This window comes from Pelodiscus sinensis, chromosome 2 (assembly GCF_052426305.1).
Source record: "Pelodiscus sinensis isolate ZL-2025 chromosome 2, ASM5242630v1, whole genome shotgun sequence".
NCBI classification, from domain to species: domain Eukaryota; kingdom Metazoa; phylum Chordata; order Testudines; family Trionychidae; genus Pelodiscus; species Pelodiscus sinensis.
This window is the reverse complement of record NC_143053.1, coordinates 1230823-1244442: the sequence shown is the minus strand read 5'-3', so window position 1 is coordinate 1244442 and position 13620 is coordinate 1230823. Positions and strand designations below refer to the sequence as shown.

Sequence of the window (13620 nt, the reverse complement as noted above, 5' to 3'; positions counted from 1 at the left end):
TGTGCCCCCCAGCCCCCCCTTACACAGGGGAGAGGTTATAACCCATCCCCCACCTCCCCTCAGACACCCCAGTGCTCCCTGTGCCCCCCAGCCCCCCCTTACACAGGGGAGAGGTTATAACCCATCCCCCCACCTCCCCTCAGACACCCCAGTGCTCCCTGTGCCCCCCCCCAGCCCTCCTCACACAGGGGAGAGGTTATAACCCATCCCCCACCTCCCCTCAGACACCCCAGTGCTCCCTGTGCCCCCCAGCCCCCCTCACACAGGGGAGAGGTTATAACCCATCCCCCACCTCCCCTCAGACACCCCAGTGCTCCCTGTGCCCCCCAGCCCCCCTTACACAGGGGAGAGGTTATAACCCATCCCCCACCTCCCCTCAGACACCCCAGTGCTCCCTGTGCCCCCCCAGCCCCCCTCACACAGGGGAGAGGCTATAACCCATCCCCCACCTCCCCTCAGATACCCCAGTGCTCCCTGTGCCCCCCAGCCCCCTTACACAGGGGAGAGGTTATAACCCATCCCCCACCTCCCCTCACACACCCCAGTGCTCCCTGTGCCCCCCAGCCCCCCTCACACAGGGGAGAGGTTATAACCCATCCCCCACCTCCCCTCAGACACCCCAGTGCTCCCTGTGCCCCCCCAGCCCCCCTTACACAGGGGAGAGGTTATAACCCATCCCCCACCTCCCCTCAGACACCCCAGTGCTCCCTGTGCCCCCCAGCCCCCCTTACACAGGGGAGAGGTTATAAGCCATCCCCCACCTCCCCTCAGACACCCCAGTGCTCCCTGTGCCCCCCAGCCCCCCTCACACAGGGGAGAGGTTATAACCCATCCCCCACCTCCCCTCAGACACCCCAGTGCTCCCTGTGCCCCCCAGCCCCCTTACACAGGGGAGAGGATATAACCCATCCCCCACCTCCCCTCAGACACCCCAGTGCTCCCTGTGCCCCCCAGCCCCCCTCACACAGGGGAGAGGTTATAACCCATCCCCCACCTCCCTCACACACCCCAGTGCTCCCTGTGCCCCCCAGCCCCCCTCACACAGGGGAGAGGATATAACCCATCCCCCACCTCCCCTCAGACACCCAGTGCTCCCTGTGCCCCCCAGCCCCCTCACACAGGGGAGAGGATATAACCCATCCCCCCCTCCCCTCAGACACCCCAGTGCTCCCTGTGCCCCCCAGCCCCCTTACACAGGGGAGAGGTTATAACCCATCCCCACCTCCCCTCAGACACCCCAGTGCTCCCTGTGCCCCCCAGCCCCCCTTACACAGGGGAGAGGTTATAACCCATCCGCCACCTCCCCTCACACACCCCAGTGCTCCCTGTGCCCCCCAGCCCCCCTCACACAGGGGAGAGGTTATAACCCATCCCCCACCTCCCCTCAGACACCCCAGTGCTCCCTGTGCCCCCCAGCCCCCCTCACACAGGGGAGAGGTTATAACCCATCCCCCACCTCCCCTCAGACACCCCAGTGCTCCCTGTGCCCCCCAGCCCCCTCACACAGGGGAGAGGTTATAACCCATCCCCCACCTCCCCTCAGACACCCCAGTGCTCCCTGTGCCCCCCAGCCCCCCTCACACAGGGGAGAGGTTATAACCCATCCCCCCTCCCCTCCCCCACCTCCCCTCAGACACCCCAGTGTTCCCTGTGCCCCCCAGCCCCCCTCACACAGGGGAGAGGTTATAACCCATCCCCCACCTCCCCTCACACACCCCAGTGCTCCCTGTGCCCCCCAGCCCCCCTCACACAGGGGAGAGGTTATAACCCATCCCCCACCTTCCCTCACACACCCCAGCGCTCCCTGTGCCCCCCAGCCCCCTCACACAGGGGAGAGGTTATAACCCATCCCCCACCTCCCCTCACACACCCCAGTGCTCCCTGTGCCCCCCAGCCCCCTTACACAGGGGAGAGGTTATAACCCATCCCCCACCTCCCCTCAGACACCCCAGTGCTCCCTGTGCCCCCCCAGCCCCCCTCACACAGGGGAGAGGTTATAACCCATCCCCCACCTCCCCTCAGACACCCCAGTGCTCCCTGTGCCCCCAGCCCCCTCACACAGGGGAGAGGTTATAACCCATCCCCCACCTCCCCTCAGACACCCCAGTGCTCCCTGTGCCCCCCAGCCCCCTCACACAGGGGAGAGGTTATAACCCATCCCCCACCTCCCCTCACACACCCCAGTGCTCCCTGTGCCCCCCAGCCCCCCTCACACAGGGCAGAGGTTATAACCCATCTCCCACCTCCCCTCAGACACCCCAGTGCTCCCTGTGCCCCCCAGCCCCCTTACACAGGGGAGAGGTTATAACCCATCCCCCACCTCCCCTCAGACACCCCAGTGCTCCCTGTGCCCCCAGCCCCCCTCACACAGGGGAGAGGTTATAACCCATCCCCCACCTCCCCTCACACACCCCAGCGCTCCCTGTGCCCCCCAGCCCCCCTCACACAGGGGAGAGGTTATAACCCATCTCCCACCTCCCCTCACACACCCCAGCGCTCCCTGTGCCCCCCAGCCCCCCTCACACAGGGGAGAGGTTATAACCCATCCCCCACCTCCCCTCACACACCCCAGTGCTCCCTGTGCCCCCCAGCCCCCCTCACACAGGGGAGAGGTTATAACCCATCCCCCCACCTCCCCTCAGACACCCCAGTGCTCCCTGTGCCCCCCAGCCCCCCTCACACAGGGGAGAGGATATAACCCATCCCCCACCTCCCCTCAGACACCCCAGTGCTCCCTGTGCCCCCCCAGCCCCCCTCACACAGGGGAGAGGATATAACCCATCCCCCACCTCCCCTCACACACCCCAGTGCTCCCTGTGCCCCCCAGCCCCCCTCACACAGGGGAGAGGTTATAACCCATCCCCCACCTCCCCTCAGACACCCCAGTGCTCCCTGTGCCCCCCCAGCCCCCCCTTACACAGGGGAGAGGTTATAACCCATCTCCCACCTCCCCTCAGACACCCCAGTGCTCCCTGTGCCCCCCCAGCCACCCTTACACAGGGGAGAGGTTATAACCCATCCCCCACCTCCCCTCAGACACCCCAGTGCTCCCTGTGCCCCCCAGCCCCCCTCACACAGGGGAGAGGTTATAACCCATCCCCCACCTCCCCTCACACACCCCAGTGCTCCCTGTGCCCCCCCAGCCCCCTTACACAGGGGAGAGGTTATAACCCATCCCCACCTCCCCTCGGACACCCCAGTGCTCCCTGTCCCCCCCAGCCCCCCTTACACAGGGGAGAGGTTATAACCCATCCCCCACCTCCCCTCAGACACCCCAGTGCTCCCTGTGCCCCCAGCCCCCCTCACACAGGGGAGAGGATATAACCCATCCCCCACCTCCCCTCAGACACCCCAGTGCTCCCTGTGCCCCCCAGCCCCCTCACACAGGGGAGAGATTATAACCCATCCCCCACCTCCCCTCAGACACCCCAGTGCTCCCTGTGCCCCCCAGCCCCCTCACACAGGGGAGAGGTTATAACCCATCCCCCACCTCCCCTCAGACACCCCAGTGCTCCCTGTGCCCCCCAGCCCCCCTCACACAGGGGAGAGGATATAACCCATCCCCCACCTCCCCTCAGACACCCCAGTGCTCCCTGTGCCCCCCCAGCCCCCCTCACACAGGGGAGAGGTTATAACCCATCTCCCACCTCCCCTCAGACACCCCAGTGCTCCCTGTGCCCCCCAGCCCCCCTTACACAGGGAGAGGTTATAACCCATCTCCCACCTCCCCTCAGACACCCCAGTGCTCCCTGTGCCCCCCCAGCCACCCTTACACAGGGGAGAGGTTATAACCCATCCCCCACCTCCCCTCAGACACCCCAGTGCTCCCTGTGCCCCCCAGCCCCCCTCACACAGGGGAGAGGTTATAACCCATCCCCCACCTCCCCTCACACACCCCAGTGCTCCCTGTGCCCCCCCAGCCCCCTTACACAGGGGAGAGGTTATAACCCATCCCCCACCTCCCCTCACTCACCCCAGTGCTCCCTGTGCCCCCGCAGCCCCACCTCATACAGGGGAGAGGTTCTAACCCCTCCCCCACCTCCCCTCGGACACCCCAGTGCTCCCTGTTCCCCCCCAGCCCCCCTTACACAGGGGAGAGGTTATAACCCATCCCCCACCTCCCCTCAGACACCCCAGTGCTCCCTGTGCCCCCCAGCCCCCCTCACACAGGGGAGAGGATATAACCCATCCCCCACCTCCCCTCAGACACCCCAGTGCTCCCTGTGCCCCCCAGCCCCCCTCACACAGGGGAGAGGTTATAACCCATCCCCACCTCCCCTCGGACACATCAGTGCTCCCTGTGCCCCCCAGCCCCCCTCACACAGGGGAGAGGATATAACCCATCCCCCATGTCCCCTTTTTGCCCCGTGCCCGGTGAGGGAACCCCGTTGCTCTGGCCGTGGGACGGTACCTCCCAAGGTGGAGCTGGTCCCGTGGGCAGGACTTGGCAGCAGCCCTGCCCCCGTGCTGGTCTGAACGTTCCCAGCAGAGTTCCTCCGAGGCAGACGGGCCCCGCTCCAGGTGCATTGTCAGTCAAGTGCTGCTGTTGCTGGCCCGGCCGCCCTTCCACACCAGGCCCAGCCTGCAACGCTGGTATAGCCCAGCCCAGCATGGAACAGGGCACCGGCCGGCTCGCAGCGCCAACAGAGCCAGCCCGCTGCCTGCGGGTTTGTGCAAACGCGCCAGAGCTTGCAGCCGTCCTCTGTGTGTTCCCGCCAGAATCCAGCCCTGGGGAGGGGTGGGAAACCCGGCTGTCCCTAACCCTGGAGTAACGGCCCCACCCCGTCCCCGTAGCAAATCCACGTGGAGCTGGAGGGCATCCGGAAGAGCCTGGAGAAGGTGAGCGAGAGGACGGAGAAGGTGCTGACCCAGCCAGAGCACTCGAGTTCAGCCCCCGTCCTGCGCTCGGAGCTGGAAATCACGCTCCGGAAGATGGACCAGGTGTACAGCCTCTCCACCATCTACCTGGAGAAGTGAGTGCTGAGGGGCGTGGCCTGAACGCTGCCCTCCCCCCGGGTCCGTTCCGCCAGGGACTCCCCGGCGCCCCTCCCCGCACGGTGTCCCCAGCCAGTGTCTGCCCCCCCCCACTGTCTGTCGGGCAGAGAAGCTGCTCTGGTGCCAGGCCGCTGGTGGCTCTGTGGAGAGGCCTGTGGGGCCGCAAAGGGGGTGCGGTGGAGGTGGGACAAGAGGCAGCAGCCTCCTGCACCCACTCGAGAGGGGCCCAAGGGTATCGGGGTGGTGTTCGGCAGGTGTGGCCGGGGGCGTGCGGGGTGGCATGGGGCGGGTGTGGCCGGGGGTGAGCAGCAGGCGTGGCCGGGGGCGTGCAGGGTGGCATGCGGCAGGCATGGCTGGGGGCATGCGGGGTGGCGTGCGGTGGGCGTGGTCGGGGGTATGCGGGGTGTGCACCTGGCGTGGCCGGGGACATGCGGGTTGGCGTGGGGCGTGCATGGCCGGGGATGTGCGGGGTGGCGTGGGGCGTGCGTGGCCGGGAACGTGCGGGTTGGCGTGGGGCGTGCGTTGCCGGGGGCCTGCTGGGTGGCGTGCGGCGGGCGTGGCCGGGGACGTGCTGGGTGGCATGGGGCGTGCATGGCCGGGGACGTGCGGGGTGGCGTGGGGCGTGCATGGCCGGGGACGTGCGGGGTGGCGTGGGGCGTGCGTGGCCGGGGACGTGCGGGTTGGCGTGGGGCGTGCATGGCCGGGGACGTGCGGGGTGGCGTGGGGCGTGCGTGGCCGGGGACGTGCGGGTTGGCGTGGGGCGTGCGTTGCCGGGGGCCTGCTGGGTGGCGTGCGGCAGGCGTGGCCGGGGACGTGCGGGTTGGCGTGGGGCGTGCGTTGCCGGGGGCCTGCTGGGTGGCGTGCGGCAGGCGTGGCCGGGGACGTGCTGGGTGGCATGGGGCGTGCGTGGCCAGGGGCCTGCTGGGTGTCGTGTGGCCTGCTGGGTGTCATGGGGCGTGTGTGGCCGGGGGCCTGCTGGGTGTCGTGGGGCCTGCTGGGTGGCGTGGGGCGGGCGTGGCCGGGGGCGTGCTGGGTGGCGTGGGGCGTGCGTGGCCGGGGACGTGCTGGGTGGCGTGGGGCGTGCGTGGCCAGGGGCCTGCTGGGTGTCGTGGGGCCTGCTGGGTGTCATGGGGCGTGCGTGGCCGGGGGCCTGCTGGGTGTCGTGGGGCCTGCTGGGTGGCGTGGGGCGGGCGTGGCCGGGGGCCTGCTGGGTGGCATGCGGCGGGCGTGGCCGGGGGTGGCGTGGGAGGGGCCCCGCATGCGTCTCCTGGGCCCCCTGTGAGCTAATCTGCCCCCCACAGGCTGAAGACCATCAACCTGGTGATCCGCAGCACGCAGGGGGCGGAGGAGCTGCTGCAGGGCTTTGAGGAGCAGCTGAAGGACGTGCAGGCCGTGCCCGCCGACCGGCAGGAGCTGGAGGCCAACAGGGCGGAGCTGAAGGTAACAGCGGGGGTTCCTGGGCCGGGTGAGCTCCTGCAGCTCCCCTTTCCCGGACAGGGACCTGGCTCTCCAGGCAGCCAAGAGCCCGGGGGTGGGGGGCCCAGCTGCGCTGCATTGGCCACACCCAGCAGAGCGCCGGGGGCGGGGTGCCGCTAACCTGGCCCGTGTCTGCCACAGAGGCTGCGTGGGCAGGTGGACGCGAACCAGCCCCTCTTCAGGACCCTGGAGTCCGACCTGGGCAAGGCCAAGGAGGTGAACGAGCGGATGCTGAGGGGCCACAGCGAGCGGGACGTGGACCTGGACCGGTACCGGGAGCGGATCCAGCAGCTGCTGGAGCGCTGGCAGGCCGTGCTGGCCCAGATCGACCTGCGGCAGCGGGAGCTGGAGCAGCTGGGCCGTCAGCAGCGCTACTACCAGGACAGCGCCAGCTGGCTCATGCGGTGGATCCAGGACGCCAGGCACAGGCAGGAGCAGATCCAGGCGGTGCCCATCACCGACAGCCAGGTGGTGCGGGAGCAGCTGCTGCAGGAGAAGGTAGCAGCGCCCCTCGAGGGGCAGGGGCTGGGGGCGGGGCAGGAAAGCCACCAGCGCCAGGACTCCGGGGGTGACCGGCTCCTCTCTCCCCAGAAACTCTTGGAGGAGTGCGACCGGAACCGGGAGAAGGTGGACGAGTGCCAGAAATACGCCAAGCAGTACATCGATGCCATCAAGGTGCGGGCCCCGGGCTCCCGCCCCCGCCACGCTGCGTCCTGGCCTGCCCGGGCCGTGTCTCGCGTGGCAGAGCTACGCCCACTGGGGCCTGGCAGGCGAGGGTGGGCGGGAGCCCGGGTACTGCTGTGTCCCAGGAATGTGTTGTGACGTGGGGGGCTGTCCACTCGTGCGGCCCTGGGTGGGGCGCTGGCTGGTTGCTGGGCTGGGCTGTGGGTGACCCCTACTGGCCGGTGCTGCTCTGCAGAGGCCGTGTGCGTGTGTGTAGCACGGCCCGGGGGGCGTAGGCCATGGCCCAGCAACGTCCCACCTGGCCAGAGGAAGGAGTTTGAACAAAGGCGGCAGGGGAGGGGGGGTGCCTGGGGGGTGGAGTGACCCGGGACTGGGACAAGGGGCGCCCTTGGAGTGGGGAAGATGAAGGAAGCAGACCTAGAGCAAGATGGGCTTGTGGGGCCTGTGAACCCTTCCCCCCAGGGAACTACGGCTCTGCCCACCCTCCTGTGCCGGGTCGCTGAGAAGCAATAAACCTTCGGCTCTGCTCCCTGGCGGAGCCAGATCCGGCTGGGGACGGGGGTGCAGGGTCGGGGGTCCCCAGGTGCCGTCGCTAGCAGAGCCCCCGGTCTCCGGCTCCCAGGCTCTGTCGGTCTCTCCCTGGCCTCTGTTTGCCAGGGCTAGGACCCTCCCTCGGGGCCCGGCGCTGGCGCGGTGGGTGGGCAGGCAGGGCCCTGGGCTAGCTGGGCCTACAGTGCCCCAGCCTCTGACGCTGGCTCCTCTCCCCAGGATTACGAGCTGCAGCTGGTGACGTACAAGGCCCAGGTGGAGCCGGTGGCTTCCCCAGCCAAGAAGCCCAAGGTGCAGTCTGCGTCCGACAGCGTGATCCAGGAGGTGAGGGGCTCCGCGGCGCAGAGTGCGGGCAGCTGCCCCGGGCCCGAGCGGCGGGCGGGCTGCCTGTGGGGCTGGGGCCCGGTGCCAGGAGCCATGGGAGGGGCTTGGCCGCGGGCGTCTCCTGACCCGTGTTTCCCGCTGCAGTACGTGGACCTGCGGACGCAGTACAGCGAGCTGACCACGCTCACCAGCCAGTACATCAAGTTCATCAGCGAGACCCTGCGGCGGCTGGAGGAGGAGGAGGTAGGCGGGCGGGCGGGCGGGCGGGGGCCTGGCATGAACCTGGCGCGTGGGTCTCGCTCCCTTCCATGACAGCAAGGCACGTGGTCCGTGTGTAGCGCCCGCCCCCACTAACGCCCGGCCCGGCCTCTAACCCGCGCTGCCCGGCGCTGGCACTTCCCAGATCCACTCGGCCCGGGGGCCGCGTCCTGCCGCGGGCTCGTCTGCTCTCTGCTGTAACCTCTCTCGTTCTTCGTTTCCGCCCCGGAAGAGGAGCCGGTGCCGGCGCTTTGTCTGGGGGTTTGTGTTGGTTGGGATCTAATGGAGGGTAAAAAGCCAGGATGACTCTGACCCTTCTGCACCAGGTACTCGCTCTGCGCATGCCTCCCTCCGCCCCCTCTCCGCCCCACATGGCCACAGGCAGCCTGCTCCCAGCACCTGCTCACTGCGCCCGGCCCCTCTCCCAGCCAGGCTCCTTGCCGGGGAAGCCTCAGGCTCTTGGTCAGAGCTTGGCAGGACTCAGGGAGAGAAACAACCCCCAGGCCTCCCTTGCCGCTGTAAATCTGGGTGTCGGCAGCAGCGTTTCCTGCGCCCTTGCTGGGCTCCTTTCTGCGTGCATGGCCGCCAGGGCGCTGCGGGGCCAGCTGGGCAGCCCGGCCAGGACTCGGGCTCCCTCCACGGGCCGCTGATGCCGGCTGCCCGCTCCCCGCTCCCCCTCTCCGCTGCCCCGGCAGCCGGCTGGGTTCCCGCCCCGAGACGACCGCCCACACTTTTCTGCAGCTGTTGCTTTTGTGCGGGGCCTGCAGAGAGGCGGCTTCCTGGGGGGGCGCGGGGGCAGCTCGCCACCTGGGCTGGGGAGGGCCTGCAGTGGGCACGGCGAAGGGGCCAGGCTGCTAGCTTCCTGTCTCATTTGCGTGGGCCTGGCTTGTGCTCCATTGTCTGCTCAGCCTGCTTCCCGCCCAGGCCCGCGCTTGCTGTGTGCATCTGTCCCCCGTGCTAAGTGGCGTGTTCCTCTGTCTGTCCGGCGTCTTCCCGAAGCCAGCTCACGGGGGAGCCAGGGGCTGGGCCATCCTCCTGCCACATCCTCCACCCCTGCCCATTCCCGGCGGGCGCGCAGCGGGGCCCGGGGGCCGTGGTGATGTTGCCTTCTCCCCTGCAGAGAGCGGCGGCCAAGCTGAAGGAGCAGGAGAGGCAGCGGCTGGCGGAGGTGGAGGCCCAGCTGGAGAAGCAGAGGCAGCTGGCAGAGGCGCACGCCAAAGCCAAGGCACAGGCGGAGCAGGAGGCGCAGGAGCTGCAGCGCCGCATGCACGAGGAGGTGTCCCGCAGGCAGGTGGTGGCGGTGGACGCCGAGCAGCAGAAGCAGAACATCCAGCAGGAGCTGCTGCAGCTGAAGCAGAACTCGGACACCCAGATGAAGTCCAAGGACAAGCTGATCGAGGAGGTGGAGCACAGCCGCAAGCGGGTGGAAGAGGAGATCCGCATCATCCGCCTGCAGCTGGAGACCTCGGAGCAGCAGAAGAGCAGTGCGGAGGGCGAGCTGCGGGAGCTGCGGGCCCGGGCCGAGGAGGCCGAGCGGCAGAAGAAGCTGGCCCAGGAGGAGGCCGAGCGCCTGCGCAGGCAGGTGAAGGAGGAGGCGCAGAAGAAGCGGGAGGCGGAGGAGGAGCTGGGGCACAAGGTGCAAGCAGAGAAGGATGCTGCTCGAGAGAAGCAGAAGGCCCTGGAGGCCCTGGAGAGGCTGCGCGCGCAGGCGGAGGAGGCGGAGAGGCGCATGAAGCAGGCGGAGCTGGAGAAGGAGCGGCAGATCCAGGTGGCTCACGAAGTGGCGCAGAAGAGCGCGGCGACCGAGCTCCAGAGCAAGCGCCTGTCCTTCGCCGAAAAGACGGCTCAGCTGGAGCTGTCCCTGAAGCAGGAGCACATCACAGTCACCCACCTGCAGGAGGAGGCCGAGCGCCTGAAGAAGCAGCAGCTGGAGGCGGAGAAGTCCAGGGAGGAGGCAGAGAAGGAGCTGGAGCGGTGGCGGCAGAAGGCGAACGAGGCCCTGCGCCTCCGGCTGCAGGCAGAGGAGGTGGCCCACAAGAAGAGCCTGGCACAGGAGGAGGCTGAGAAGCAGAAGGAGGATGCGGAGCGTGAGGCCCGGAAGCGGGCCAAGATGGAGGAGTCTGCCCTGCGGCAGAAGGAGCTGGCCGAGGAGGAGCTGGAGAAGCAGCGGAAGCTGGCGGAGGGCACCGCCCAGCAGAAGTTCTCGGCGGAGCAGGAGCTGATCCGGCTGAAGGCGGAGATGGAGAACAGGGAGCAGCAGCGCCTGCTGCTGGAGGAGGAGCTCTTCCGCCTCAAGGCGGAGATCAGCGAGGCCATTCACCGGCGGCAGGAGGTGGAGGAGGAGCTGGCCAAGCTGCGTGCCGAGATGGAGATCCTGCTGCAGAGCAAGGCCAAGACGGAGGAGGAGTCCCGGTCCACCAGCGAGAAGTCCAAGCAGAGGCTGGAGGCCGAGGCCAGCAAGCTGCGGGAGCTTGCCGAGGAGGCGGCTCGGCTGCGCGCCCTGTCGGAGGAGGCCAAGCGGCAGCGGCAGCTGGCGGAGGAGGAGGCAGCCCGGCAGCGAGCCGAGGCCGAGAGGATCCTGAAGGAGAAGCTGGCGGCCATCAGCGAAGCCTCCCGGCTGAAGACAGAGGCCGAGATCGCCCTGAAGGAGAAGGAGGCGGAGAACGAGCGCCTGAGGCGGCTGGCGGAGGACGAGGCCTACCAGCGCAAGCTGCTGGAGGAGCAGGCCGGCCAGCACAAGCAGGACATCGAGGAGAAGATCGCCCTGCTGAAGAAGTCGTCCGACACCGAGCTGGAGCGGCAGAAGAGCATCGTGGACGACACGCTGAGGCAGCGGCGCCTCATCGAGGAGGAGATCCGCATCCTCAAGATCAACTTCGAGAAGGCGTCGGTGGGCAAGACAGACCTGGAGCTGGAGCTGAGCAGGATCCGGAGCAGCGCGGAGGAGACCCAGCGCAGCCGGGAGAAGGCCGAGCAGGAGGCCGAGAAGCAGCGGCAGCTGGCCCTGGAGGAGGAGTCCCGCCGCCGGGAGGCGGAGGAGAAGGTGAAGAAGATCTTGGCTGCGGAGCAGGAGGCTGGCCGGCAGCGCAAAGCGGCCCAGGAGGAGGTGGAGCGCCTGAGAGCCAAGGTGGAGGAGGCCAAGCGGCAGAAGGAGCTGGCCGAGAAGGAGTCCGAGAGGCAGATCCAGCTGGCCCAGGAGGCGGCTCAGAAGCGGATCCAGGCTGAGGAGAAGGCCCACCTGGCCGCCGTGCAGCAGAAGGAGCAGGAGCTGCTGCAGACACGGCGCCAGGAACAGAGCATCCTGGACAAGCTGAGGGAGGAGGCCGAGAAGGCCAAGAAAGCCGCGGAGGAGGCCGAGTTTGCCCGCGTCAAGGCCGAGCAGGACGCCTCCCTCTCCCGGCAGCAGGTGGAGGAGGCAGAGCGCCTGAAGCAGCGAGCGGAGGAGGAAGCGCAGGCCAAGGCCAAGGCCCAGGGGGCAGCTGAGAAGCTGCGGAAGGAGGCCGAGCTGGAGGCGGCCAAGAGGGCCCAGGCCGAGCAGGCGGCGCTGAAGCAGAAGCAGCTGGCCGACGCCGAGATGGAGAAGCACAAGAAGTTTGCGGAGCAGACGCTGAGGCAGAAGGCCCAGGTGGAGCAGGAGCTGACCAAGGTCAAGCTGCAGCTGGAGGAGACGGACCACCAGAAGAGCATCCTGGACGAGGAGCTGCAGCGGCTGAAGGAGGAGGTGACGGAGGCCATGAGGCAGAAGGCCCAGGTGGAGGAAGAGCTCTTCAAGGTGAAGATCCAGATGGAGGAGCTGCTCAAGCTGAAGGCCCGGATCGAGCAGGAGAACAAGGTGCTGATCCTGAAGGACAAGGACAACACCCAGAGGTTCCTGGCGGAGGAGGCTGAGAAGATGAAGCAGGTGGCGGAGGAGGCCGCGCGCTTGAGCGTGGAGGCGCAGGAGGCTGCCCGCATGCGGAAGCTGGCGGAGGACGACCTGGCACAGCAGCGGGCGCTGGCAGAGAAGATGCTGAAGGAGAAGATGCAGGCCGTGCAGGAGGCCACACGGCTGAAGGCGGAGGCTGAGATGCTGCAGAGGCAGAAGGAGCTCGCGCAGGAGCACGCCAAGAAGCTCCAGGAGGACAAAGAGCAGATGCAGCAGCTCCTGGCCGAGGAGACCGAGGGCTTCCAGAAGCTGCTGGAGGACGAGCGCAAGCGGCAGCTGGACATCGCGGCCGAGGCCGAGCGCCTCAAGCTGCAGGTGGCCGAGATGAGCATGGCCCAGGCCAAGGCTGAGGACGACGCCAAGCGGTTCAAGAAGCAGGCGGAGGAGATCAGCGCCAAGCTGCACAGGACGGAGCTGAGCACCCAGGAGAAGATGACGCTGGTGCAGACGCTGGAGATCCAGAGGCAGCAGAGCGACAAGGACGCGGAGAACCTGAAGAGAGCCATCGCGGAGCTGGAGCGGGAGAAGGAGAAGCTGAAGCGGGAGGCGGAGCTGCTGCAGCAGAGATCTGAAGAGGTAGGGGTTTTCCTGTGACGGTAATGCTGGGGGTCCCCCCTTTGCTCCCTGAGCGGGCTGACCACGCAGGAGGGCAGGCCCAGGGGGCGCTCGGACAGTGACTGCCCTTGAAATGCCAGCCAGCTCCCTTAGCGACCCGGCATCCGCAGGCCCTCTCGGCCTGGCCCCAGGGCCGCCGGGGTTCAGCCTCAGAGGGGCCGTGCTCATAGACAGGGGCGCGATTTTCAAAAGCACTTCCACGGTTCAGCCGCACAAGTGCCACTGGCTCCTGGGGACTTGTGCTCCCAGGTCACTAAAGTGCCCTAGAAAACTTCTCAGGGACCCAGGCTCTTAGCCGTGCTCCTGCAGCCCCCGTGAGCACACGTGCAGCTCGCAGGCGTGCACCGGTGTGCGACGTACAGCGCCCCCGGCTCCGGCCCCAGAGGGTGCCACTCGTCTGTTCCTAGGGGTGGCAGACGCTGCTCAGGAGCGGCCAAGTCTGCGCCGTGCATGCCCGCCTGTCTCCTAGAGGCACAGCGTTCCCATGCCCCTCGCTCTGGGCACACGAGGGGCAGGGAGGCGCAGTGGAGCATGACTAGCTGTGTTGACCCCAACGGGCCCTTCTCCTGCTTCTCTAACCCCGGGCAGTGACGCCGGCCTCCGCCCACCCCACCCTGCTAACACTAGCGCCCGGCCGGGGGGACAGCCAGTGCCACCCCTAACCTCGCCCGTGGTCCTGGCCGGGAGTCCGACGGACAGATGTACCCCCAAAGGTTTTCCTGCTGGCCGGCCCTGCCTGCTCCCGTTCTGGGGGGCGTGGGCTGTGGCCTAAAAGCTCTTTCTTTCTTTTCCCT

At 68.0% G+C, this 13620-nt stretch overlaps 1 protein-coding gene across 22 annotated transcripts in view; it reads left to right on the top strand.

Moving 5' to 3' along the window:
- The window catches only part of PLEC (plectin), a 198268-nt gene that overhangs the window by 175024 nt on the left and 9624 nt on the right, over positions 1-13620 (top strand). For all 22 annotated transcript variants that reach the window (XM_089775874.1, XM_089775873.1, XM_089775876.1 and 19 more), the window contains 7 exons: positions 4795-4973; positions 6297-6435; positions 6613-6969; positions 7063-7146; positions 7924-8028; positions 8173-8271; positions 9407-12787. In XM_089775874.1, coding sequence (XP_089632000.1) covers positions 4795-4973; positions 6297-6435; positions 6613-6969; positions 7063-7146; positions 7924-8028; positions 8173-8271; positions 9407-12787 — 4344 coding nt within the window. The remainder of the gene's footprint in view (positions 1-4794; positions 4974-6296; positions 6436-6612; positions 6970-7062; positions 7147-7923; positions 8029-8172; positions 8272-9406; positions 12788-13620) is intronic.